Source organism: Leucopleurus acutus (genome assembly GCF_964270905.1).
Source record: "Leucopleurus acutus genome assembly, chromosome: 1".
Taxonomy (NCBI): Eukaryota; Metazoa; Chordata; class Mammalia; order Artiodactyla; family Delphinidae; genus Leucopleurus; species Leucopleurus acutus.
Window position 1 is genome coordinate 189728723 of NC_139142.1, and position 24722 is coordinate 189753444.

Here is a 24722-nt window from a genome sequence, read left to right on the forward strand (position 1 = left end):
AATATTTTTCTACATTTCAATACCCTGGTTTATTCACAGCTTGCATCTTTCTTGAACTAAGGATTTAAATCACAGTGTTGTAAGCATTCCCTTCTCTTTAACTTCCTACAAATTCTACTCTGAACAGCTGCGGCCATAAAGTTTAATTTGCCACTTCCCAAAAAAAGTCACTTTGATGTAAAATAACTTTGCCTTCCTACTAATATTTTATAAGGAATTAAAACTGAAATGATGGACTAAGAATCCCCCCAGTTTGGCTCCATCCACAGACTTGTACAACTACAGTATGTGGGGAAAAAGTCAGTCATGACTGCTGGAGAACATACAACGTGTCTCCAAACATTTGCACTGCCAAGAAACGAAACTGGTGGGGATGTGTTTGGCAAATATAAAAATGAGATGTGAAAACTTCAGAACAATTATCTGTGTAAATCCACTTCTGTGTTTCCAAGGTTCAAAAGATAGTCATGGTGTGCTCCCAATTAAACTCTTTGGTAACCGCTGTTTGCATACCTTCTGTACAAAAATCACCACTGAAGCCAACAGACTGGCAAATCACTTTATGGTATTTATTATGAGCCCACAAGAATTTGCACAATTCTTGTACAATTAGGTGCCTTAATTGTACAAGAAAATGAAAACGAAGTAGAACCCTGCCAACCTCTAGCTGCAGAACAAACGCATGCATGCCAAGGTGGAACTCTACATTCCAGAGAGGTGACAGGAATGAGTTTTCAGCCAATCCAAGGGAAAGTAATGACCACCACTCAGAAAAATACAGTCTGTTAGGGCAATGCCCTCAGCCCTCATCAACAAGGAAGAGCAGGAAAGGGGAGGATGGAATGAGGGGGGGTCAAGGAAAGGAATGAGGTCGTCTGAAGGGAAATCAACAAGAATCAATCGTTCTACAGGATTTTTCCAAGTTCCATCTAGATCAATCTAGCCCTACAGTACATTTGGGAAATAAAAGATCTATTTTTGCACATAAAACAATGCCCACAAGTATCCACCCTGATTCAGTCAAAAGTAGTAATTAGTCACCGACAATGATGGAAACCCCTGCTCTGTCCCTTTCCTAGGACCTTTGTGTCCTGGCAACTTCCAGGGATAAAACTCCCTTAAGGACAGGAGCCTCATGAGAACTCTGGGTTCATTTTTATGATAAAATACAATCTTGTTTACACTAAAGGTGACACCCAATGTGTGACTGTCCCTTTGGCATATATACACCGAAAAAAAAGCATTTGGGGGCCTATTAGTACATTATTTTCACAACAGCCAGAGCGATCCTGTTAAAAACCTCAGTCACACATCATGTTACTCTTCTGCTCACTCCCTGGCCTCCTCCAGGTTTTGCTCAAATGTAAGGACTAGATTTCCCTGACCAACTGATTCTAGATTGCAAGCTGCAATCTACCGTCGACAAACATCCAACATTAATCCAGAACAGAAAACTCCAAAAATAAAAAGAGAAGCGTATCATTTCATCCAAACACTTAACTGGCCTAGCCAAGTGTAGATCAAGTGCAGATCAGGTAACATATTTGGTTCCAGACGCAAACTCAACTCAGAACAGTAATTTAACTTCCTGTTTGGAGAGAATAAGGAGATACATGCATCAAGTTCTAGTCCAGGAATCCAGTGACCACAAATCTTTTCCTATTTATTCTGCTAAAGTGAATTCAAAAAATAATAATAATAAACTCTGTATCCATTTCCTTGCTTGTAACGATGTGAATTATAGAATAATCCAACAGAAAAGTAACACTGCCTTTTGTTCTTAGAACCAAGGTCTTACTCTCCTTAGTCTCAACCCCTCTTTCCATCCTTTGTGGATCTTCTCTGGCCTAGAACCCCACATCTCCAATCTGCTAGTCCCAAATTGTTACCACACACCATGCACCTTCTATCTCATACATGCACACTGGTAATGGTAATAGCTAACATATATGGGTCAGGCATTTTACATGCATTGTCTCATGTACATCTCCCAACAACTCCAGGCGGTAGCTGCTATTATTATCCTCATTTTACAGATAAGGACACTAAGGTTGGAGAGATGAAGTGATATTCGATTGGGTCCAGAGCTCAAACTGAAACGTCCGACTTCAAAACTTGGGCTCTTAATGACTACACCATACAACAAGGTCACAAAGGCTAATAAATTACAAATTAACTTCTCAAAATAAAAGTACTGTAGTCTTCCCTTATCCGTGGTTTCACTTTCCACAGTTTCAGTGACCCACGGTCAACCACAGTCCAAAAATATTAAACGGAAAATTCCAGAAGTAAACAGTTCATAAGTTTTAAATTTCGCGCCATTCTGAGTACTGTAATGAAATCTTGAGCCACCTGGTCTCACCCGCCAGGATGTGAATCATCCCTTTGTCTGGCGTATCCCACCCATTAGTCACTTAGTAGCCCTCTCGGGTATCAGATCGCCTGTCGTGGTGTCACAGTGCTTGTGTTCAAGTGACCCTTATTTCACTTAATAATGTCCCCAAAGTGCAAGAGTAGTGATTCTGGTGATCTGAATATGCCAAAGAGAAGCCATAAAGTACTTTCTGTAAGTAAAAAGGTGAAAGTTCTTGACTTAATAAAGAAAGGAAAAAATTGTAAGTTGAGGTTGCTACAATCTACGATAAGAACAAATCATCTATTCCTGAAATCATGAAGAAGGAAAAAGAAATCTGCATGCTTTGCTGTCGCACCTCAAACTGCAAACGTTACAGCCACAGTGCGTGGTAGGTGCTTAGTTAAGATGAAAAAGGCATTAAATTTGTACAGTGAGATACTCTGAGACCACATTCACATAACTTTCATCACAGTGTATTGTTATAACTGTTCTACTTTATTATTAGTTATTATTGTTAATCTCTTACTGTGCCTAATTTATAAATTAAACTTTATCACAGATATGTATACACAGGGGGAAAAAACATAGTATACATAGCATTCGGTACTCTTGGTGGTTTCAGCATCCACTAGGGGTCTGGAACGTACGCCCCAAGATAAGGGCAGACTACCGTATATACAGAAATAAAATGCAAGTCTTCACAGTGTAAAAGTAAGACGCAGGACTGCGTTTATAATATTTGTTAAATGGTGCATAGTGTAATAGGCCACATAGAATAGAACAGGCAAAACAGGAAAAAACAATTCATGACATGTTTTTCAGAAATGTTTCACTGTTTTTAAGAAATGTTTGCTAAAAACTAACTTAATGGAGAGAACAATTCCCCAGTTCAGAAGAGAATACCTGATATTATTAATACCATACAGAAAAATAAATACTCTTTAAAGCAAACACTAAAGTCAAACTTAGAAAGGGAGTCACAATGTAAATGAGCTGAATGTTAACCTTTCCTCTCTGTCTGCTGCACTCCTGGGCCTGCACAGCACCTGTATGTTTAGAAACTCACAATATGAAGCAGAGTATAAAAAAACCACCACAACTCTCAACACGATTCAGAATGTTAAAGAGACGATGTATGTGCATTTTCCTCAACAATATCATAAAATATATCTTTAAGATTTTGACCATGAGGATTTTTTTTAATTTTATTTTTTATTTTAGTTACTTATTTTTTTTTGGCTGCGTTGGGTCTTCGTTGATGTACACGGGCTCTTCTCTCTAGTTCCGGCGAGCGGGGGCTGCTCTTCGTTGCAGTGCACAGGCTTCTCGTTGCAGTGGCTTCTCTTGTTGCAGAGCACGGGCTCTAGACAAGAGGGCTTCAGTAGTTACGGTGCGCAGGCTCAGTAGTTGTGACTCACGAGCTCTTGAGTGCAGGCTCAGTAGTTGCGGCACACATGCTCCTCGGCACATGGGATCTTCCTGGACCAGGGATCGAACCTGTGTCCCCTGCATTGGCAGGTGGATTCTTAACCACCGTGCCACCAGGGAAGTCTCACCATGAGGATTTTTTAAATTGAAGCTTAAAACTAACAGACAGAAAAAAAAAAAAAGTAATTTCCCTCTCAACCTCTCGTTCAAAATCTCAGTCCTACAGAAAATCTAAAATAATGTGAAAAGGCATTCCAATTTGAAAAATACATGTCTGGAAAAGAGTGCTTTTGAAACCATAAGTACTGTGCCCATAAAAATTGAACACTTCAGCTTTAAAATTCACACTCAAAACCCAGGTAATCGCTGCATTGCTAAGACTCAAACAATTGCTACACTTGAAAAGAAGACTAGAGCAGTGGAATGGATAGAGCATTTGCCAGTTCTAGAAAGAAGAGAGAGATTGGGCAAGAGACACTTGGAAAAGCAAGTCAGGTGGCCATTCATGCTCCCGGTGATGGAGAGCTGTGCCTTGATCTTTATAAACACTTTTTTTCTTCCTCTCACAATCAATCCCTCTGCACAGACTAACCCCACTACATGCAGACAGGGGTGGATGGGCCCCAGGCCACCTGCCTCTGCTGACTCTCAAAAAACCAGATGGGTCACTGCACTATGGTCTCAGGCCAGGCCCAGAAATCCTCTTTGGGGTCAAAGGTTTTTAGAAAAATTAAAAAGGTCCATCATACATCAAGGCTAAATTTCTGGCCAGTCAAGTGGTAAAAACAGAAAGGACCAGTAGAAACTGTAAAGAAAAAAAAAAAAAAATTAGAGGCATTCCTTTATTTAGAGGAGGAGAAATGACACTAGGACAACTGGAGAAAGGTGGCTTGGTCCTTTTTTTAAGGCCCTAAGAGCTTTCCGTTCGGCATCTTGTGGAGCAAAAAGCAGCCACGTATAAATAGACAAAGAGTTACGAAAAAATTAACTCAAGACAGAAACATCAACAGGACTTGGGAGGCATTGATAGTTAAGATCTGATTACGAGGAGGAAAAAGGAGTGTGTTTGGGGTTTGTTTTCAAAGTCAGGGGGCGAGGGTAGAGGAGCAGTGCTGTTTTTCAAAATACACATGAACTCACTGGGTGGATAAGATTTCTATCTGGTAATAAAGTTCACCTGGGAGAAGAGGTTAAGCAGAGAGAATGGCTACTGAAAACAAAGCAGGACCCACACAAGCCTTATCACAGGATCCACCTGCCCTGCAGGCCTGGACCTGTATTTTTCAGGAGCCCAGCACTTACACTTAAATGCCTACGTGACAAAAGTCAGTCTACTCCACTACCCCTTGAAACACAGATGAAATTCTTCATCACTTAATAAAATAATAAAGGCAGTTGTAAGAAAGAGAAGCCTTCTGAGAAATGTTCATGATCAAATTAATAATTAAATTCTGAAATGGAAATATAAATCCTAAAGTGTAGGAAGATTACGATGATAAATCTCCAGACGAGACTCTTTCACACGAACTAAAGCATGAAGTCACAGTCAGGAGATTCCCCCCCCCCCCTTTCTCAAAATAAAATGATAAGGACGGTCATTTTCTATGAAATTTTAAACCATATTTCTTCTGGCCTTTTCCACTGGAAACTGAAATTCATTTCCCTATAAATATTTTAATGCCATTCTCCTGCGAGCAGGAACAATCCATCAGAGAACAATTTCACAATTGTTTCACAAGCTTATGAAGCACACAATGTCACAAAGTAAAGGTCCTGGGTGGACGAGAAGAAGGTGATTACACCTTGAAGATAAGAGTGAGGTCTTGAAAATATAGCATCAAATGAAGAAACAGGGCTTCCCTGGTGGTGCGGTAGTTGGGGGTCCGCCTGCCGATGCAGGGGACATGGGTTCGTGCCCCGGTCTGGGAAGATCCCACGTGCCGTGGAGCGGCTGGGCCCGTGAGCCATGGCCGCTGAGCCTGCGCGTCCGGAGCCTGTGCTCGGGAGAGCAACGGGAGAGGCCGCGGCAGTGGGAGGCCCGCCTACCGCAAAAAACAAAAAACAAAACAAAAAAACAACAAAAAAAATGAAGAAACAGATACTGTGGCCAATGTGTAGTAATTCAAATGCAGATTAAACCCTGTGTCTGCATGGGAGGAAGGGGGGAACACACTCACCATAGATATCATTTATGAAAATCAAGAGTATTGAATACATTTTTTTAAAAAACTCAAAGTTCACTGTGTATATATTTCCCTTCTTCTATACCATCAAAAAAATAAAATAAAATAAGGCTAATTTTGCTTTACTTGACTTCTGTTAGTGAATCTGTTAAGGGCTGAATCCCCTTATAAAAGACATGTTGAAGTCCTAACCCCCAGGATCTCAGAGTGTGGCCTATGTATAGACAGGGTCTTTACAGAGGGAATCAAGTTAAAGTGCGGTCATTTGGATGGGCCCTAATCCAATACGACCGTTGTCCTTGTAAAAAGGAGAAATTTCGACAGAGACACGTAGGGCAGGTGATGTGAAGAGACACTGGGAGAAGATAGCCATCTACAAGCCATGGAGAGCGCCCCAGCACAGATCCTTCCCTCACGCCCCTCCACCCCCAAAAAACCAATCCTGTGGACACCTTGATCTCAGATTTCTAGTCTCCACAAGTGTGACACAATAAATTCCTGTTATTTAAGCCACCCGTCTGTGGTACTCTGTCCAGCAGGCCTAGCAAACTAATACGGAATCCATAAGGACTTTTTATGTTGATCCTCCCAAGCCATCTCTGTACTTGTCTGTATGAGGATTTTGCCAGGAATTAATGCCAAATTTATTAGGCTGTAATTTCTACAATCTGTCTCTTCTTCCCCTTTCTAAACTTGGGATATTTTTCCATCTCCAGAACTCCCAAAGCTCTCTTTTGCAGATAATTTCTGATAGAGAATAGGCAATAATGAGTATAACTGATGCTTAGATGGTATCAACTCTGTCAACTGTTTACACAAATTATCTGATTTATTCCTCACAGTAACCAGAAGAGGTAGTAAGTATTATTATCATCAACTGAGGCACAGCCTCATTTGGCAGACGGGCTGACAAGACGTCATTTTACAGATGAGGGACCAGAGGCAAAGCCAGGGGAAGTAACTAACGCAGCTGAGCGCCCGAGTCCATCTCGTAATTCTCTCACCACATCTTCTCTTGTCATCAAGGGCCAGGGCACCATGATTTCAGTTCCAGGAGCTCACCCACAGGGCCTTCTCAGGACCGAACGATGCCATTCATCTGGGTCTAGAGATTCCAACTTCTTTTATTACCATGAAGAATGCCTTGATGTTTTCTTCCTAACCTTACCCTTCTGGCTTTTACTTTAATTTCTTGATGATGTTTATGGGTCTTTTCTACTTTTAAATATCTTCTTCTTCATTGAAAGGAGGAAAGCTAACTAGGAAGCGAATAATTCTACGTTTTTCTGTGTCATTTTTTTATTAACCCAGCATCTTCCCCAAGCCTCAGTTCACCTTTTTATCTCGGAACATAAGTGCTTTCAAAAGTCTTTGGTCGTGAGAATTTTTCACAAGACACGGCTCATGTCGGCCTTTAGCTTTCCTGACCCTAATCTTACTGTGTGTGCATTTTTGATTTATCAGTTTCCCATCCTTTAAACTGTGTGTCCTACTAATCGGAGCTCGGAGCTCGGAAGGCTCCAGGGGGTGGTGCCCTAGGCTGTTTCTTTGTCTTTCAGTTTTTGTCTTAAGAGGTATTCCTCATTTTCTCCCTCACTGGAATAATTCACATGTTTTCTATCAGAACTTTACGTTTCAAAGTCTTCTACCTCATGGAGGCCCCTTTCTTTTTATTCCTTTTTTCGTTTATTCGGTAAATCTTTATGAAAGGCCGATCGTGCGCCAAGGACTGCTCCAGCCCCTGGACACACAGGCGGAAATGAACTCATACATGGCTCCTGCCTCACAGAGTTTCTCATAACCCGGGGCTCCCTGAACACACATGCCCCCTTTGCTTCTCGCACACTGAACAGGTGTCCTGAAGTCTGGCATGTGGTGGGACCAGCCATCCCCCCTTCCACTCCGATGAACTTCAAGGTAGTGAGGCTACCTGCTCTAAAATCCTCACAACCACTGCATCTCCATCCTACGCTTCCTCATTTTCCATGTTCAGTCCGAAGCAGCTTGAAAACAATGGAACTGTATACAAAAGCAAAGCGAAAAATCAACTGACATTCTCTTTTAAACTTTCAGCCGCTGTCTCGGTAAAGCCTCCCTTTATACGGCATCCAGCCTCTGTGCCACAGTGTAAGTTTGTGGAGAAACCACTAGTTATCTTTTCCATCCACGTATGTGGCCCCGGTCTGCCCTGAGTTGGTTTCTCCTTCATTTTCATCCTCTTCCAAATGTTCTCCATCACTTGTTCCCCTTCTGGTTTCTTTCCTTCTATACATGGACCCGCCTATGAGATCTGTTTCTTCTTTAGCACCGCAAAGCCTCTCTGCCAGCAGGGTTTACTGATCAGCCTGTCCTGTCCCCACCACACACCGGTCGTATCTCTGGACCCTATGAACCATCGTTAGTGTCTATGCTTCGGTACAGATGGGCGAGACCATCAATATTCCGCTGCTGGTATCTTCTGAGGATTACTCGATCCTTCCTCCATCCTCCACTCAGGTATTTCTTTTTTTCTCTCTCTCTCTTTATCTTGTTCAACAGACTTTATTGTCAAGAGTGAAAACTGTTTCATAGTTGTCTTTACATCCCTCAGAATTTTGTATATGATTGCCTTGCATTTGATCTGAGTTCCACAAATATTTGTTTAGTTGAATTACCCAAGCTTACTGTGAGGCCCCATGTTTACATTCTTTAGATGAAAACCCCCCAGAAAACCTAAAGCAACAGTAATAAACACTGAATACAGATTCTTTATCCTCAAACAGAATACAAGGCAAGGGGGTGTCACCAAAGTGTAAATTTAACTTCTACAGAGTCTGCCCTTAGAGTGAACACCGTACATAGCATCCCAGCACCATCTTCTCACTGGAGCTTTCCCCGTCCCTCCCCTCTTGGTCAAAGTAGAAAGACATTTGGACATGGTGAGTGGGTAACGCAACACAGATCTGGATGTGTTTGATTCTAGAAATAAGTCACAAATGTAGGCAAAGTTTTATCTGAAGAGACGTGGAAAGAAAAAAAACAATAGTTTCTACATACTGAGAACTTGTAGGTACAAGGTGCTGTGCTGAATTCTCTATAAATAATGAGCTCTACTATCACTGCCTCCGATTTACAGATAAGGACAGACGAGGAAACTGTGACAAAGAACTCTTGAGTAACTCTCCCCAGCTAGTGAATGGCAGGGTTGGGATCTGACGTTAGGCCATCTGGCTCCAGAGTCATTACTCTCTGTGCTGTGCTACCTCTTCAAAATGATTGCTAACCTTTCCTCTTCTTCTCAATTTTTTATTTGTATACAATTTGTAAAGGTTATTTTCCATGTACACTTACCACAAAATATTAGCTATATTCCTCATGTTGTACAGTACATCCTTGAGCCTATCTTACCCCCAAGAGTTTGTACACTCGGGTCCCTCTTTTATGTTACCGCCTGTTTTCTCTTAGGGAATTAATTTTTAAATCCTGAGTAGCACCCTCTCCTGACCCACCAGTCTGCACCAGAGAAAGATGCCAGCACTAGGAGGCTTACTATCAAATAAAGGACGGCGGTCTCCTGTTCAGCATAAATGTGCTTTTAAAGCCAACCCACACATGTTTATTCAGTGGCTCTCACATACCCATCACCGCAGCAAGAGAAAACAAACTGCTTTTCTTTCAGCATCTATCAAACTGCCATTATACAGGACACTTCCTGGCCAGCAGCCCCCATGGACAAATCATAGGTACTTTCACTGACCGCTCAGCCCCTCGGGTACATATGACACAAGAGGCACACAAATAAACCGGCTTCCTCACTCCTGGCCAATTAAACCTGACATTACGTAACTACCATATAAAAGATAAAGATCACAGAGGCAAACCCTCTAAATAGGATTTTCCTTGTTTAGCAGCCGCTGAGGAAGAACTGTTCTAATACGGGGTTTCTATTCCTGACAGGAATAACCCTTAATTATTATGTGCCTTAAGCGTCTAGACATTTTAAAATAGAATCTGACTTAACGTTAAGAAAATCAGGGACCTCCTTGGTGGCGCAGTGGTTAAGAATCCACCTGCCAATGCAGGGAACATGGGTTCGAGCCCTGGTCCAGGAGGATCCCATATGCCACAGAGCAACTAAGCCCGTGCACCACAACTGCTGAGCCTGTGCTCTAGAGCCCGCGAGCCACAACTATTGAGCCCGTGTGCCACAACTACGGGGGCCCGCGCGCCTAGAGGCTGTGCTCTGCAACGGGGGAAGCGACCACGATGAGAAGCCTGTGCACCGCAACGAAGAGTAGCCCCCGCTCACCGCAACTGGAGAAGGCCCGCGCACAGCAACGAAGACCCAACACAGCCAACAATAAATTAATTAATTATCTTTTTAAAAAAGAAAATCAGAAAACTACGTCAGTGACAACAGAGAAGACTTCAGCACAGTGAGAGAGAGCGCACGCTCGCTCTGGCACGGGGGATGGGGAAGGTAGGAGGAGGAAGCACAGATCCTGCTGAGTTGGTTCTGAAGTTCTGGAAACCTGGGAGAAAAGACGGGATTGAAGGAAGTCCCTAAAGAAAATTAAATTCTTCCGGAAGAGAATGTAAAGACTTTTCATTTCTCAGGGATTAATGCATTAATCCCTGATTACATTTGTTTCAGGAAATAAATAAATCATACTTATTTCCGGGAAAAAAATATATGGATAGGCAAGTGAATGGCGACACGGCCTGATGCCTAAAACACAGGCATCTGTCCTGAGACTTCGGAAAACACAGTTGTAACAAAGTGATTTTACCTACGCCCTCCGTAGACAACATTGCTCTTGTCATCTTTTGTTTGGCTGCATGTCAGGGACCCATATCTAGCTATAAATGTCAGTATTTCACTCATCAGAGGAAGTGGTAGCTACCGTTCATGCGTATTGTCAGCCCAAGCATGGCCAGCTCCACTGGGATCACCAGTGGAGGAACAGAAAGAAAGTCTGTTCCTTCCTGTTGAGTCTGCTCTCTCAGTGAGGGATGCCTGAGGCTGAGCTGTACAGCTCGGCCAGCCACAGGTGCTCGCTGCACCCCCAAGAGAGCTGCTGGGCAGTGGGCTCTATGGGGGGGGACACTCACCAAGCACATGGTAGGTGCCAAGGTGTACAAAGGTGATTGGGACCGTTCCTGCCCTCAAGAATGTAATCCACTGATAGGGGAGACTTGCTTATTTAAACAAAAAGCAATCTAGAGAGTTACATCAAGGATCCTTCCATAAATAGGTCCTCCCACCCACCTCCTGTGTGCAGGCTGTCAACCATTTATATGTCTCACCCAACTTCTACTGATTGACAACATAGACATGGTGGGTTTAGATGGTCATTCTTGTCATAATGGGATAGGAAGGTTCATGATACGAAAGGGAGGCGCTGTCTCGACGATGCAAACAAGACATCTGAAGAGGACGGTGAGAAGCAAGCCTGTTGTATAATCATGAATTTGACTAGCTTTAGTCCCCGGTTCCTGCAACATACTCTAAATAGTTGGAATTTCCCTAGTAACTGGAAATACCTTTGATATTCATGAGCCCCAGGGTCCATAACTGAGTTGTGCTAACAAGATGCTCAGGGTAGGGCTGGCCACTCCAGAAATCATGGGATTAGAGGGTTGGAGCTTCGAGTCCAGTGAGGTAAGTGGACCTCCTCTAGGGAGGGGAGAGGGGATGGAGTCTGAATAATCTCAGAGTCATCACACCTGCACAACGAAACCCCACTAAAAACTCTGGACACCAAAGCTCCAGATTTGGCAGAGATTCCTGGTTTGTGACTGCGTGGACGTGTTGGGAGGGAGAGAGACAGACCCCTCCTGATTCCACAGGGTGAGGGCAGGGAAGCTCCATGTCCAGGACCCTCCCAGACTTGGTCCTACGTGTCTCCTCACTTGACTGGTCCTGCCTTATGTCCTGTATGATAAAACAATAATCTGAAGTATAGGACTTTCCTGAGTTCTGTGAGCCATTCTAGGAAACTGTCAAATCTGAAGGGGTTGTGGGACCCCCTCCCCAAATCTGTAGCTAGTTGGTCAGAAGTGTGGTTGTCCTGGGGACACCTGAACTTGCAGCGGTATCTGAAACAAGGGCTGTTTTGTTGGGGACTGCACCCTTCCCTCATGGTGTGGTTAGTGTCAGAACTGCACTGCAGCACTGCAACCCCCATTCTCAATTCCTGAAACACAAGCCAGAAATGATCCCTTTAGAAGCAAAGCTCAGCTGACTTGACTTCCCCACCCTCAACCCAGCTCCAACCTCAGGCTAAGAAGAACTTCCATGGTCCAATCTCAGCAGGAAACCACCTTGAATGGGAAGACAAACACAGTTCTAGTACAAGGCAGGCTTTTTGATTAAGTGACATAACTGAAATATACAAACTACAATGGGCGCACAGAGAAAGAGTCCAGTAATTGACTGAGAGATTCAGAACGGCTTCACAAAGATTGTCATGGCTGTGTGCCTTAAAGATGAAAGCAATTTTAAAACAAAGGAGGATAGGATGGCTTAAGAACAGTGTAAGGAAAGAGTGAAGTCACTGTGTCAAGTTTAATAACAATGAATATCTTATCTAACTTTTATTACCTCCTTACTGTGGCTAAAGTTATTATTTTGACATTCCAATGAATCCTTAATCCTATGAGGCAGAGTCTATTATGATATCCATTTTACAGGTGAGGCTACTGAGACTTCGGTTAGGAAACCTGATGAAGGCATCAGAGCTGGCAGTCCAGTGTGGCTGGAGAGGAGGGTGAAAGGAAGTGGATAAAGTATGAAAAGCCCTGAGTATCTATCAGAAACCCAATTTTTTTCTTCTGTAGGCAGTGGGGAGCCATCAGAGGTGTGTGCCTAAGGGAATAATATGACCAGAACTGTGGTTTCAAAAGACAAACTGCAGTGGCATGAAAAGCATTCACAAAGACAAAGACTAGAAGAGGGAGACCAGGTAGGGGATGATGGTCAGATCACTGGGCAAACAGGATGAGAGCCAGAAGCAGGGTGAGGACAGAGGGAATGAACACGTGGGGATGGGGAAGGAGGACAAGGACGTCTAGAAGATGACGGAGATACACAGGGCTCTGGGTGGATGGTCGGAAGAGCAGCCAGGAGGAGATGGGGCAGGCATCCAAACAGACCGTCAAAAATACATCTGGGGACCTCACTGGTGGTCCAGTGATAAAGAATCCACCTTCCAATGCAGGGGACACGGGTTCGATCTCTGGTCGGGGAACTAAGATCCCACATGCCGCTGGGCAACGAAGCCCGAGTGCCACAACTACCGAGCTCACCCACCTCAACTAGAGCCCGCATGCCGCGAACTACAGAGCCCACGCGCCCTGGAGCCCATGTGCCACACCTAGAGAGAGAAAACCCGCACGCCACCACGACAGAGAATTCTGCACGCTGCAATGACGAGCCCACAATGCAATGAAAGATCCCACATGCTGCAACGAAGACCCGATGCAGCCAAAAAACTAAAGAAAATAAATGAATACACATACATCTGTTTATATGTCTTTCTGTACTGATGTGTGCGTTTACTGCACCGTTCCTTTTTTTAACACCTTTATTAGAGTATAATTGCTTTACAATGGTGTGTTAGTTTCTGCTTTACAACAAAGTGAATCAGCTATACATAAACATATATCCCCATATCTCCTCCCTCTTGCGTCTCCCTCCCACCCTCCCTATCCCACCGCTCTAGGTGGTCACAAAGCACTGAGCTGAGCTCCCTGTGCTATGCAGCTGCTTCCCACTAGCTAGCTATTTTATATTTGGTAGTGTATATAAGTCCATGCCACTCTCACTTTGTCCCAGCTTACCCTTCCCCCTCCCCGTATCCTCAAGTCCATTCTCTACGTTTGCATCTTTATTCCTGTCCTGCCCCAGGTTCTTCAGAACCTTTCTTTTTTTTTAGATTCCATATACATGTGTTAGCATATAGTATTTATTTTTCTCTTTCTGACTTACTTCACTCTATATGACGGTCTCTAGGTCCATCCACCTCACTACAAATAACTCAGTTTCGTTTCTTTTTATTGGCTGAGTAATATTCCATTGTGTATATGTGCCGCACTATTCTTGATGCTCCCGTGCGTTGCCTGAATTTGGTGGAGTTCACACTCTTGATGCAACAACAGATAATGAAGTCAGATTTCAAGACGGAATTCACTGTTGGCGGGCAACCATTGAACTCCACATCTCACATCTCTGGCCCTAGGCTGCACATAGCCATTCCACGCCTCCGTGCTCTCTGTGTGGTTGACCGGCGCCTGCTCTGGACTGATAACGAGCATCAGAGGAGCCCATCAAGGATTTCTGTCTAAATGACTTTTTAGACTGCCGAGCTGAAGCAGAAGTATACCAGGCCACCGGTCTACAAATAGGTCTGAGGCTATTCAAAAGTACACACATAGAACTAAGTTTTCTTCTAGTTCCTCCTAGGATTTGATGGGAATGAGTCGACAGAGTGTAGAAAAGTAAACAGAAGCTGAACACAACGTGACCCCCTCAAGGACTCCACTGAGAAAAACACACAGCTGACCACAGATAAAATTAACGCTGGGCTTCCAGTGCTGGAATAAACAATCCTTGCCATTCAAACCTGGTCCTTCCCACAATTTCCTGTTTTCTGGTTCTGTCCGTGCCCTACGTCTAGGTTTGACGAGAGAGGCTGTGGAACCGTTTGATTCATTAGCAGAACTTTAGAATCAATAATCATCCTTCTACCAAGTCCTCAAAATGTTCTGGGCACTTAGCTCATAAATATCATTCTAGCTCCCACTTCCCACACTGCAAAAAGCCTAGCTCTTCCTAACAATGCTGACTAGAGGAGAACGAAACAGAAAGGAAAAGAAAAGAAATTCGACTTCCCGTTCCTCTGGAGACGGAGCTTTGAGGGGGTCCTGAAGCTCTGGAGGACAAGGGTGTCGTGTGTGGGTATGTCTGCTTCTCTCACTCCTGACATTCCCAGGAACCACTCATCCTTTAAAGCACGCATCTGAAAATGTTTAAAGAAGACATACCAAAATGCACTCTTACACACGCCCCTGACACATAATCAATACCCTTTTAAGCACACACATCTGTATCTTGCATTAACCTTGCATCTCACCATAATTTAGGAGATACTGCTGTGCTTCATCTCCAAATGTTTTCTAATCTGACATCACTCTGTAACAGACAGACCATCATAAAGAGACGGAAACATTTTCAAATGTGGCGGAACTCAGGACATGATTTGTAAATACGGTCTTCTACAATGTCAAAGGATACTAAAATTCATTCGATGTCATCAATGGTTCAATTAGGTAGCTGAGAATCAGATCATTTTGCATATACACTGGAACCTTTTTATTTGGTTCAAATAAAGTGTCTCCTTCCCTCACTTTCAATCATCCAGTTTCAAAAAAACAAAAAACAACTGTCATCCTCCCACATCAGATCTGTGTGCAAAAGGTCTAATTTTTTCTAGGCAGTACGTAAACCAAGAAGTCAGATAAGGCAGATTATAACTGACGCAAACTAGAAACCCTACGTATCACAATATCATCCCATAGAAACGGTTGACTGTAACATTTTCTCCTCTCTTTAAGGGGGAGATATGAGACAACAGGTTTCAATTTATTATAAATAAGGGAGGGGACTAACATTTGGGTACTAATAGGTGTCATTTGATGTGCTGAGGCTTACTAATATTTCCCCCTTTTCATTTCTATAAAGTTCCTCTTAGGTAGAAATTATCCCATTTTACAGATTATAATTAAACTCAAAAGAAACTAAACGAGCAACCATAAAGAATCTTTTACAAAGGTATCATATTTTGAAACCAAGCCTGTAAGCAGTGAAAGGAAATTCCACCACGTTCACTTTGTTTGTATTTATTTATTTATTTATTGGCTGTGTTGGGTCTTTGTTGCTGCACACAGGCTTTCTCTAGTTGCGGCGAGCGGGGGCTACTCTTCGTTGCAGCGCGCAGGCTTCCCATTGTGGTGGCTTCTCTTGTTGTGGAGCACAGGTTCTAGGCGTGCGGGCTTCAGTAGCTGTGGCACACAGGCTCAGCAGTTGTGGATCGCGGGCTCTAGAGCGCAGGCTCAGTAGTTGTGGCACACGGGCTTAGCTGCTCCACAGCATGTGGGATCTTCCCGGACCAGGGCTCGAACCTGTGTCTCCTGCATTGGCAAGCGGATTCTTAAACACTGCACCACCAGGGAAGCCCACCACATTCACTCTGGATTGGCAAAGGTGTGCCTACTCTTTTGGTGGGAAGACTTTACCCCTTGGTATTCAGACCTGGTGAAGCTCGGCCCCCAGACCACCATTCAGGCTCCGCAAGGTCTATTCTCAAGCCAGCTCCTCTAGATGCCCAGCCTCAGAAGGAACTCAGCTGGACCACATCCTGAACTGGGGGGGCGGGGGGGGGGGAGGCAGGGACCACACTCTGAGCTGCAGCATAACCATCACATTCCCTGACATGGCTAATCTCTATTGAGCGCTGACTGCCAGGCTCTGCGGAGATGGGGTGAGCAAGACAGATGCCCTCAGAGCCACCCTACACTGGAAGAGGGTGCAGACAGGTAGGCTCGTTGTTCCTTCATAGGATGGTGAGGGCTCTGAGGGCTGAGCTGAGTCCTGAGGGACGGCTGGCGTGGGTTAGGGTGTGGCTGGCACAAACAGAGAGAGTGAAAGCAGTGGCTGTCTGAATTCATGGACTTTCAGCATAGCGTTGTACACGCTGGCAGCTTCCAATGCTCTGTGATGTGTGGGGCGTTAAGAATACGGAACTGGGACTTCCCTGGTGGCACAGTGGTTGAGAGTTCGCCTGCCGATGCAGGGGACACGGGTTCGTGCCCCGGTCCGGGAGGATCCCACATGCCGCAGGGCGGCTGGGCCTGTGAGCCGTGCCCGCTGAGCCTGCGCATCCGGAGCCTGTGCTCTGCCACGGGAGAGGCCACAGCAGTGGGAGAGGCCCACGTACCGCAAAAAAAAAAAAAAGAATACGGAACTAAGCTAGTGTTTCTCAAACTTTTTTTGACCATATCTTCCAGCAAAAATATGTTTTACATCATGATGCAGTACACACATTACACATATAACTAGGAAAAGAACATTTGCCAAAACAATACTCTTCCCACTACTCAAATCCATTCTGATACTGTCTCTCTTCTTTCTGTCTCTCTTTTTCTTTAAGTTCCAGATACAACCCTAGAATGGGTGGCAACCCATAGTGTGAAAAATACTGCTATAAACCTTTTAATAGGCATGACTGTCATTTCTTTGATATATAGTTGACCCTTGAACAACATGGGTTTGAACTGTGATGCACGGATTTTTTTCAATAAATACTACAGTACCACCCGATGCCTGGCTGCTTGAATCCGAGGGTGCGGAACCACAGATGCGGAGTGGGCCGACCGTGGACTTGAGCAGCCTTGGATTTTGGTATCCGAGGGACGGTCCTGAAACCAATCATTCCTGGATACTGAGGAACTTCTTCTTCTGCCTTCTACCCTCCTTTTCTTCCTTCACTCCTCAAAAAAGTACCACCAAAGAAATAAGAACACTACAGTTTCCTGAAGGTCTGTTAAGTGCCAGAAACTGGGCTGGAACCTTGACATGCCCTGTCTCATTCATCCTCACACGGCCCTGCGGGTTAAGCATTACTATTCCCGTTTTACAGATGAAAAAGCCAAAGCTCAGTGATCAAGAGACTCGTTCAGTAGACCGTGACGGAGCCAGGATTCGAATCCAGTTCTGTCTTGCTTCAAATCTCCAATCACCCTACTGTGCCTTTCATGAAAAGTTCTTAAGTAATTAAAGCTAACGTAATAGCAAGAATTTCCTAAGTCTCCTTGAGATAACTCAAGTCCTTGGAGTGTTATGGAACCAGGTTTGGGAGGCCTCAGCAGAGATAAGGGAAATATGAGGTGGAAAATATCTTGGGTTTAAATTTAATTTCCTTCCATGTCCTCTGAGTACCCCTTAGTAAAGGCACTTGTGGCGAGTCACCAACAGAGAAATGGTAAGTGAGAGCTACTGGGGGGCTGGCCTAGACAATCCCCCTCAAGGCAGGCAGGCTGAACAGAGCTGCCTGTTCTGAATGGCTCATACCAGGAGCACCTTGCCCGGCATCTTCCAGGCTGTAGATAGTCCATACATATTTACAAAACGGAACGCTCACACAGGCAGAGCGAAAGTAAACACGGAGCATGGCTCCTGCTGGTTTATTTTTAAACTGGTCCAAAATTACGTTAAGCGAAACTATCTGTTGAGAAGGAAGTGTCTTTGGAAGGATAACTAAACGTATTTACAACACAGACACTTGTGTTCTTTCAGCCCCCTAACTGAAGATACATTTGACACAGATACAAGGGATATTTAACGTGAGCAGGTCAGGACAAATGTTCAGCCCCCCCCCAAAAAAATCTCTGCAAAAGTGACGATTTGGGGAAATTACTGGCAAGGCTCCGCGAAGCGACTGCATCATAAACTGATCCTTCCCCTGACTTAAAATAACGTGATGTTTGGCGACAGTACGTTAACTGGCCAGTCATTGGCACTGCTATTTCTAAGCGATGATACTGCTCAGAATACTTGAAGAACTGATGTATTTTCTACAAACACATAATAAATGCAACTGTGACACCTACAATAAGTTAAATTATTTATTTGACAAATGGCCTTTAGGGTTTATATTCTTTGTGGGGCTTGCTGGGTAGCAATACATTTATCGTTTAACTTGGCATACCAACTCACATACAAATATATGAGCCGTTTTTTGTCTAATCAGCTAGTGTTATTTTCCCAGCACCTCTTAGCAATAAAAATATTGCCAAGTCCTCTTTTCTTTGCAAGTTCCACGATGGGAAAAAAATCCTGAACGTGCAAAAGAATCCACTGCCTGCTGATGAAACGTAAAGGCTTATGAAAACATGGCATGTCCTCAAGTAGATCAGTTTGTTTTTAAATGTTTTAGTAGGGTACACTGATGCATTAGGAACTAAATGTGTATTATACCTAATCTTACATCTAGCGTGTACTATATACTTTGATCATTCTATCAAAAGATCAAAATTTAAATATTAGGTAAATTATATTTTATATATGTTCTCCTTTGCATGAAGTCAAACAGGAAACTTGTTTCTTCTCTAAACACACAAGAATATAAACAAGCAACATATTTAGACTGAAGAAAATACTCACTACTTCATTCCATTAAAAAAAAATGCCCCGGGTATCAATTAAAATAAAAAGCTTTTATGCTTTCTTAAAACAATCCTAAATGTCTGCTTGTGCTTTCAGATATTTTCACCATATTTTAATATTTATTTTAAAGTTTCTTAAGTTAATTACATGTTATTTTTACAAGAAATGCTACTTAAATACTCTTCCTGAAAGCTCTAAGAGATCATGTAAAACAACAGAAATGACAGCAGAAATTAAAGAACTGATATTGAATCTCCAATAGTCAGAAGTTGCCATTTTCGTAACAACTGAATGTAAAGTATGAACCTTAATTGGATCCTGGATTTTTTTTAAAACAAGCTATAAAAGACATCCTTAGGACAATGAGGGAGACGTGAATATGGACCAGATTTTAGAAGTTATTGTGAAATTTTTGTTAACTTTCTGAAGTGTGATATTGGCTCTGTGATTCTTTAAAAAAAAAATCCTTATTCTTAGTACGTGCATAAGGTCCTTTTTAAGAATGAAATATCTTGATGCGTGAAACCAGCTTGATGCCTGAAACTAACAAATGGTCCAAAAATAATAAATATATCTGTACATATACTAGATAAAAACATGAAGCAAATACTGCAAAATGTTAATAAGAGTTACATCTCAGTGGAGGATATACAGACGTTCATTGCATTATTCTTTTAACCATTTTGTATATGAAAATTTTCATAATAAAAAGTTGCAGTGGGGGAAGAATAGTCGTTTTCATTTAATAAGCATGTATGTGTATTCACTCCTGAGCCAAACTAGGGGCAGATAAAATATTACCTTATATGGACACAGAATGTTTCATTTTTCAGTCGCAGTATACTTCAGAGAATCAATTTTCCACCACTGGCCCAGAGAAATTATGGCAGCCCTTCTGGCCAAGATCACAGGGAACAGCTGATTGACACACACCACCTGATTTAGAGCAGAGGCATCAGGATCCCCAAAGGGTAATCCATGCTGACCAGTGAATTTACATGCCCGCCTGTGCCCTTGGAAAACTAAGGGTGGAGAATAGGGGCCTTCCAGCATGGAACCTTTACAGCAGACAGAACCTGCAACTTTGCTAGGCTCGTTTTCTGGGAGACAGCATATCAAGCTGTGACATGAACGTAAAGCTAAATCAAACATTTAAACCATCGATTCTACTCATTCACCCACTAAAGATGGATTTCTGTCTTACCTTGTCTCTCTGCTCCATAAAGTGGACTACCAGGTTCAACATTCAGCAAAAAGAATCTGAGATGCTACTCCCAAAACTCTACTTAAACCTAATAACAAAGCACTAGAATTATATAAGAAATTTTAGAGAGAAAACTTGTAAGCATTCCCTTTAGATATAACGAAAGTATTAAAAAATAAGACTCAGACCTATGAAACAACATAGCAGGATGTTTCTCATCTACAAACAGAGGTTTTTTTGTTTTGGGGTCCAAATCTCAACAGTTCTGGGCACTAGTTCACTACGAAGTCAGAGGGCCAACCAGCCGTCCATGACTTGCTGCAGAATCTGATATTCTTTTTTAACTGGAGTGAACTGAAACTCAGCAGTAAGCATTGAACTTTCAAGTGGCCTGATGCAATCAAAGACTCCACTTCAGTTACACTTCTTTTTTCTGTCCTTTTATTTTTATCATCTCTTTTTCTCCCTCATTCAATGCTTTATCTATATGTGTGTGTCTTGTGTGTGTGTGTATATATATACATATACGTTTATGTGTGTGTGTATATATACATACACATAAACACATTATGCATACGTATACACATATACATATATATTTGTTGCTGTCTTCTCCTTTTCTTTTTCCTGTCTTTCCTCTTCCTGTCTTTCCTCTTCCCCTCCCAATGCCTCCAGAACCACCCAAAGGCACTGGTAAAACCCAGTTAAACTTCAGGCTGTGAAGCTATAAAGAATCCTGATGTGGCCCATGAAGCCTGATGGAATCAGGCCACAGGCTAGAAGAGTTACGGGAAGAATGGTTCACTTCCCTTTAACCGAAGAACCACCATCCTGTTTATGGGTTGTCAGGGCCCTGTCCCTTCTAGGGACAGCTACCTGCCTTTGATCTTTAACCAGCTCACTACACCTCTCTTTAAGAGGAGCAGACGACCACGACACTGGGATCTCACTTATTGCTTCATGTTATTCTAGTAAGAGGCATGATACAGGAGAGCTGAAAACATCAATGGTTTGGGGCTACCTGTGGACTTCACTTATCCAAATCATGAATTCTGTTCAATGCCACCATTTTCTGATTTCTTGAAAAGTTTCTGGTGTATTTGTAAGCACTAAGCTAGGACCGAAAGAAATACAAAGAGATATTTTTTTTTTAGGTTATTCATCAGAGAGGTATGAGCGCATTACATTCATTTACCAAAAATTCACCGTCTATGAAAACTCACTCCCATGAGTGAAGCATGAATTAACCATGGGCCCTCCATCTCCAGGAGACCTGAATAAACCTGTTTCCAAAACTCCAGGGAGAATGAATCTCTGGCAATGCTCCAGCCAGAAGGCGAGGGATCCTCTGCCGCCTCCAGGCTGGAGAAGCCCCCACAAGGGAACCAGGAAGAAGGCGGCTCAGCAGTCAGTGCCAAGAGCCCACCGCTGAAAATAATCTGGGTGGAGGGATGCTCAAAGAGTGGAGAAACACATGCCGAGGGCGGCAAGGTAGCCATTTGGAAGCACCGAACAATGTTTACAGTTTGCAGGCTCTAGGAGTGATCTGAGCCCCTTACCGAGGCTTATCCTCTCAATGCCTCAATTTCTTCATCTGACAAGTGGGGAAAATAATAGTACTCCTCAAAGTCACAGGGTCTGTAATGATTAAATGAGTCAGTAATGCATACAGTGCTTAGAATAGGGCCTGGCACATGGTAAGCACCGCATAAATGCTACCTAATCGCTAGTATTATAGGCTGGAAGCATGCCAATGGAAAAGCCTACTAAAGAAAACTTACCTTCTTTAATCCCCACCAAGAGATCTACTACTAACCAGCTGGAAGTACCCAGGTCTCAATTCTTTGATTCCCTTTATTAAGCTCCAGCAGCTCTGGAGCGGTCTCAGCTAAAGCCAAAGGAGCGAGGCTCCTTTCTCTAAGCAACGAGGTTCGGGCAGAAAATGCAGTATGGCAACATATGATAAAAATGGAAACTGACATATGAATAAAATGCCAATCTATCTGACATGCATTTCAGAGCCCAGGTGTTCTCAGTGTGTAAGTTCTGCAGCTTCTAACAAATGTCCCTAAGTCTGCAACACTGTGAACCTCAAGAACCAACCTTCTGGTTGAAGACACATACAAATCACCCTGCACATTAGAAAGACATAAATGCAATGAACTTCAACAAACTACATGGCCCCAAAGTATGTGGCATAAACAGGTAATTGGCCACTGCCACACCTGGGTGACACAGCAAGTCAATTCTTCAGAACAGGCAGATCCACTCACTTCCATATTCTGCTGCTGTGCCACACCTGGCACACTATGTTGACAATACTTACGCATTACAATAGGGCTTCTTTTCATAGCCTTTGTAGTTGTTCATGTTCAGAGCCATCTTGCAGACTTCACAATGGAAACATCCTTTATGCCAATACTGAAAAAATAAATATTTAAAATTAAAGTACAATGCCAGTTCTTTCCAGGATGGGTACAGAAAGAAGACATTTTTTTTTTAGTGCATCACAAGTCCCCGTATCTGAAAATACTACAACAAAATGACTGTAGGTACCAGTGGATGTTTGCTGACTTTCAGTTAAGTAAACAAAGAAGACAGTTATTAAAACGGAGTTTTAAATGACTCTCCCACCATAACGTACAGACTCAGAAGAAAGAAATGTCGCGGGCTCTACCCATATTACACTTCTATGAGCAGCCAAAGAGGAATTCTGCGCTTGGTTAATGGAGAAATGGAGCCTGTGAAGTGGCCTCAAAAGGAAACCGAATCCAGTTCAAAGTGCCTAAACAACACTGTAACATCTCGATAAACATGTGCTCACCGGAAGTCAGGCAACCCGAGGTGGCCGGAGGCGCACTATGTTAAGTACCCCCGGCCCCCCCATCCCTGTCCAGCTTCCACTAAATTGCGGGAAAGGCGGACTCTGTCTGGGATGGCTATAGGGATGAGGGCGTGCTCTTATGGGGCATTTGTATGACCACACGCAAATTTCACAGCGACCGCCTCCGGCTGGGTTCAACTGTCAGTAGCTCAGGCTAGCGCCAGGGTCTGTCTCCCAGGCTGCTCAACTCCATCCACGCCCGGGAAGGGCAGGGAAGCAGGGCTGCAGGGGCCGGTCTAGAGCCACTTCCTCTGGAATTCCCCAAGCGGGTGGATTAGCCCCCAGTGGGTCTGGCTCGCCGCGCTCAGCCCGGGCTCTCCGGCGGGGCTTATTCTTAGCAATGCGGCATCGGCCGCCCCACGACATGTTAATTACTATCCGCCTCTCCACCTCGCCGCCCTCACGCGAGGCGCTGGGGCGGGGGTGAGGTGGCGATCCGGGCGGATCCCTGAGGTGGGCGTGCGGGGCAGTGAGGGGTCGCAGCGGAGGTGGGAGGCGAGCGGTTGGCCGAACTGCCCCTGGGGGCCCAGCCCGGGCCGCGCACCTCCAGGCGCCCTCCGCAGCCGCTCTGCCGCCGCCCGCACCCCGACAAAAGCCTCTCCCGGTTCCAACATCACGATCGCCAAGCGTGCTCTCTGGCCCGCCTGCGGGCGTCTTGCTTCGCGTGCCCTCACCCGGGGCCAAGACACACAGACGCGCACACACACGCACAGACCCACTCTTCTCTTTCCATCCCAGATGCCAAAACTTCTCCGAGCAGGTGCAGCCCGGCGCCTCCTCGCTCACCTTATCCAGGCAGTTGACTTTCTCCGTGGGATACACGACTTTCCCGCAGCGGGCGCACTGGGGGTTCATTGTCGCGGTTCCCGGGGGCGGCGGCTGAGCGGAAGCGACGACGGCTGGGGGCTCCGAGGAGCCGCTGTGACATCCCCCGGCGAGCCCCGCACCGCCTCCGGGCAGGCGGGAGGGCGGCGCGGGCCGGGCGCCGGGGTCTGGCGTCGGCGCGGGGCCCGGGGCGAGCGGGCCGCGCGGCGCGCGGGGAGGCGGCGGGGGAGCGGGTGGGTTCGCGGCGGGGCCTGGCGCCGGGGGACGGCGGCGCTCTCGGGCTCGGCTCCGGCTCGGGCTCCGCGTCGCTCTCTCTGCGTCGCTCGCGCTCCAGGTACCGGTGACTCACACTGGCACTCGCTCCCGCCCCTCGCGCTCACTCGCTCCCCCGCCTCGCCGCCGCGGCGCAGGCCAAACCCACCGGCGCGCCCCGACCGAAGTGACAGGGAACGAGCACGTTGGGCCCCGGGGAGGGCGGGCGAAGCGGGGGAAGGGGGAGGGCAAACAGACACAAGGAAAGCTCCGCAGACCGCGCGGGCTGCGACCCGGAGGCCTGGAAGCGAGCCTCGCGCCGCTGCCGCAGCGGGGGCGGCCAGGTGGGCGGCGGCGGCGGAGGGAGGAAGCGGTGGGGGTGAGAG

The 24722-nt window shown here is 44.8% G+C and overlaps 1 protein-coding gene across 2 annotated transcripts in view; it reads right to left on the reverse strand.

Annotated features, from left to right (window-relative positions):
• Positions 1–24114, reverse strand: part of NEBL (nebulette) — a gene marked incomplete at its 5' end in the record, with an annotated part of 331363 nt that extends 307249 nt beyond the window's left edge. For both annotated transcript variants that reach the window (XM_082854898.1, XM_082854897.1), the window contains 2 exons: positions 22702–22796; positions 24046–24114. In XM_082854898.1, the coding sequence (XP_082711024.1) occupies positions 22702–22796; positions 24046–24114 (164 nt within the window). The remainder of the gene's footprint in view (positions 1–22701; positions 22797–24045) is intronic.
• Between the last annotated feature and the right edge of the window lie 608 nt (positions 24115–24722).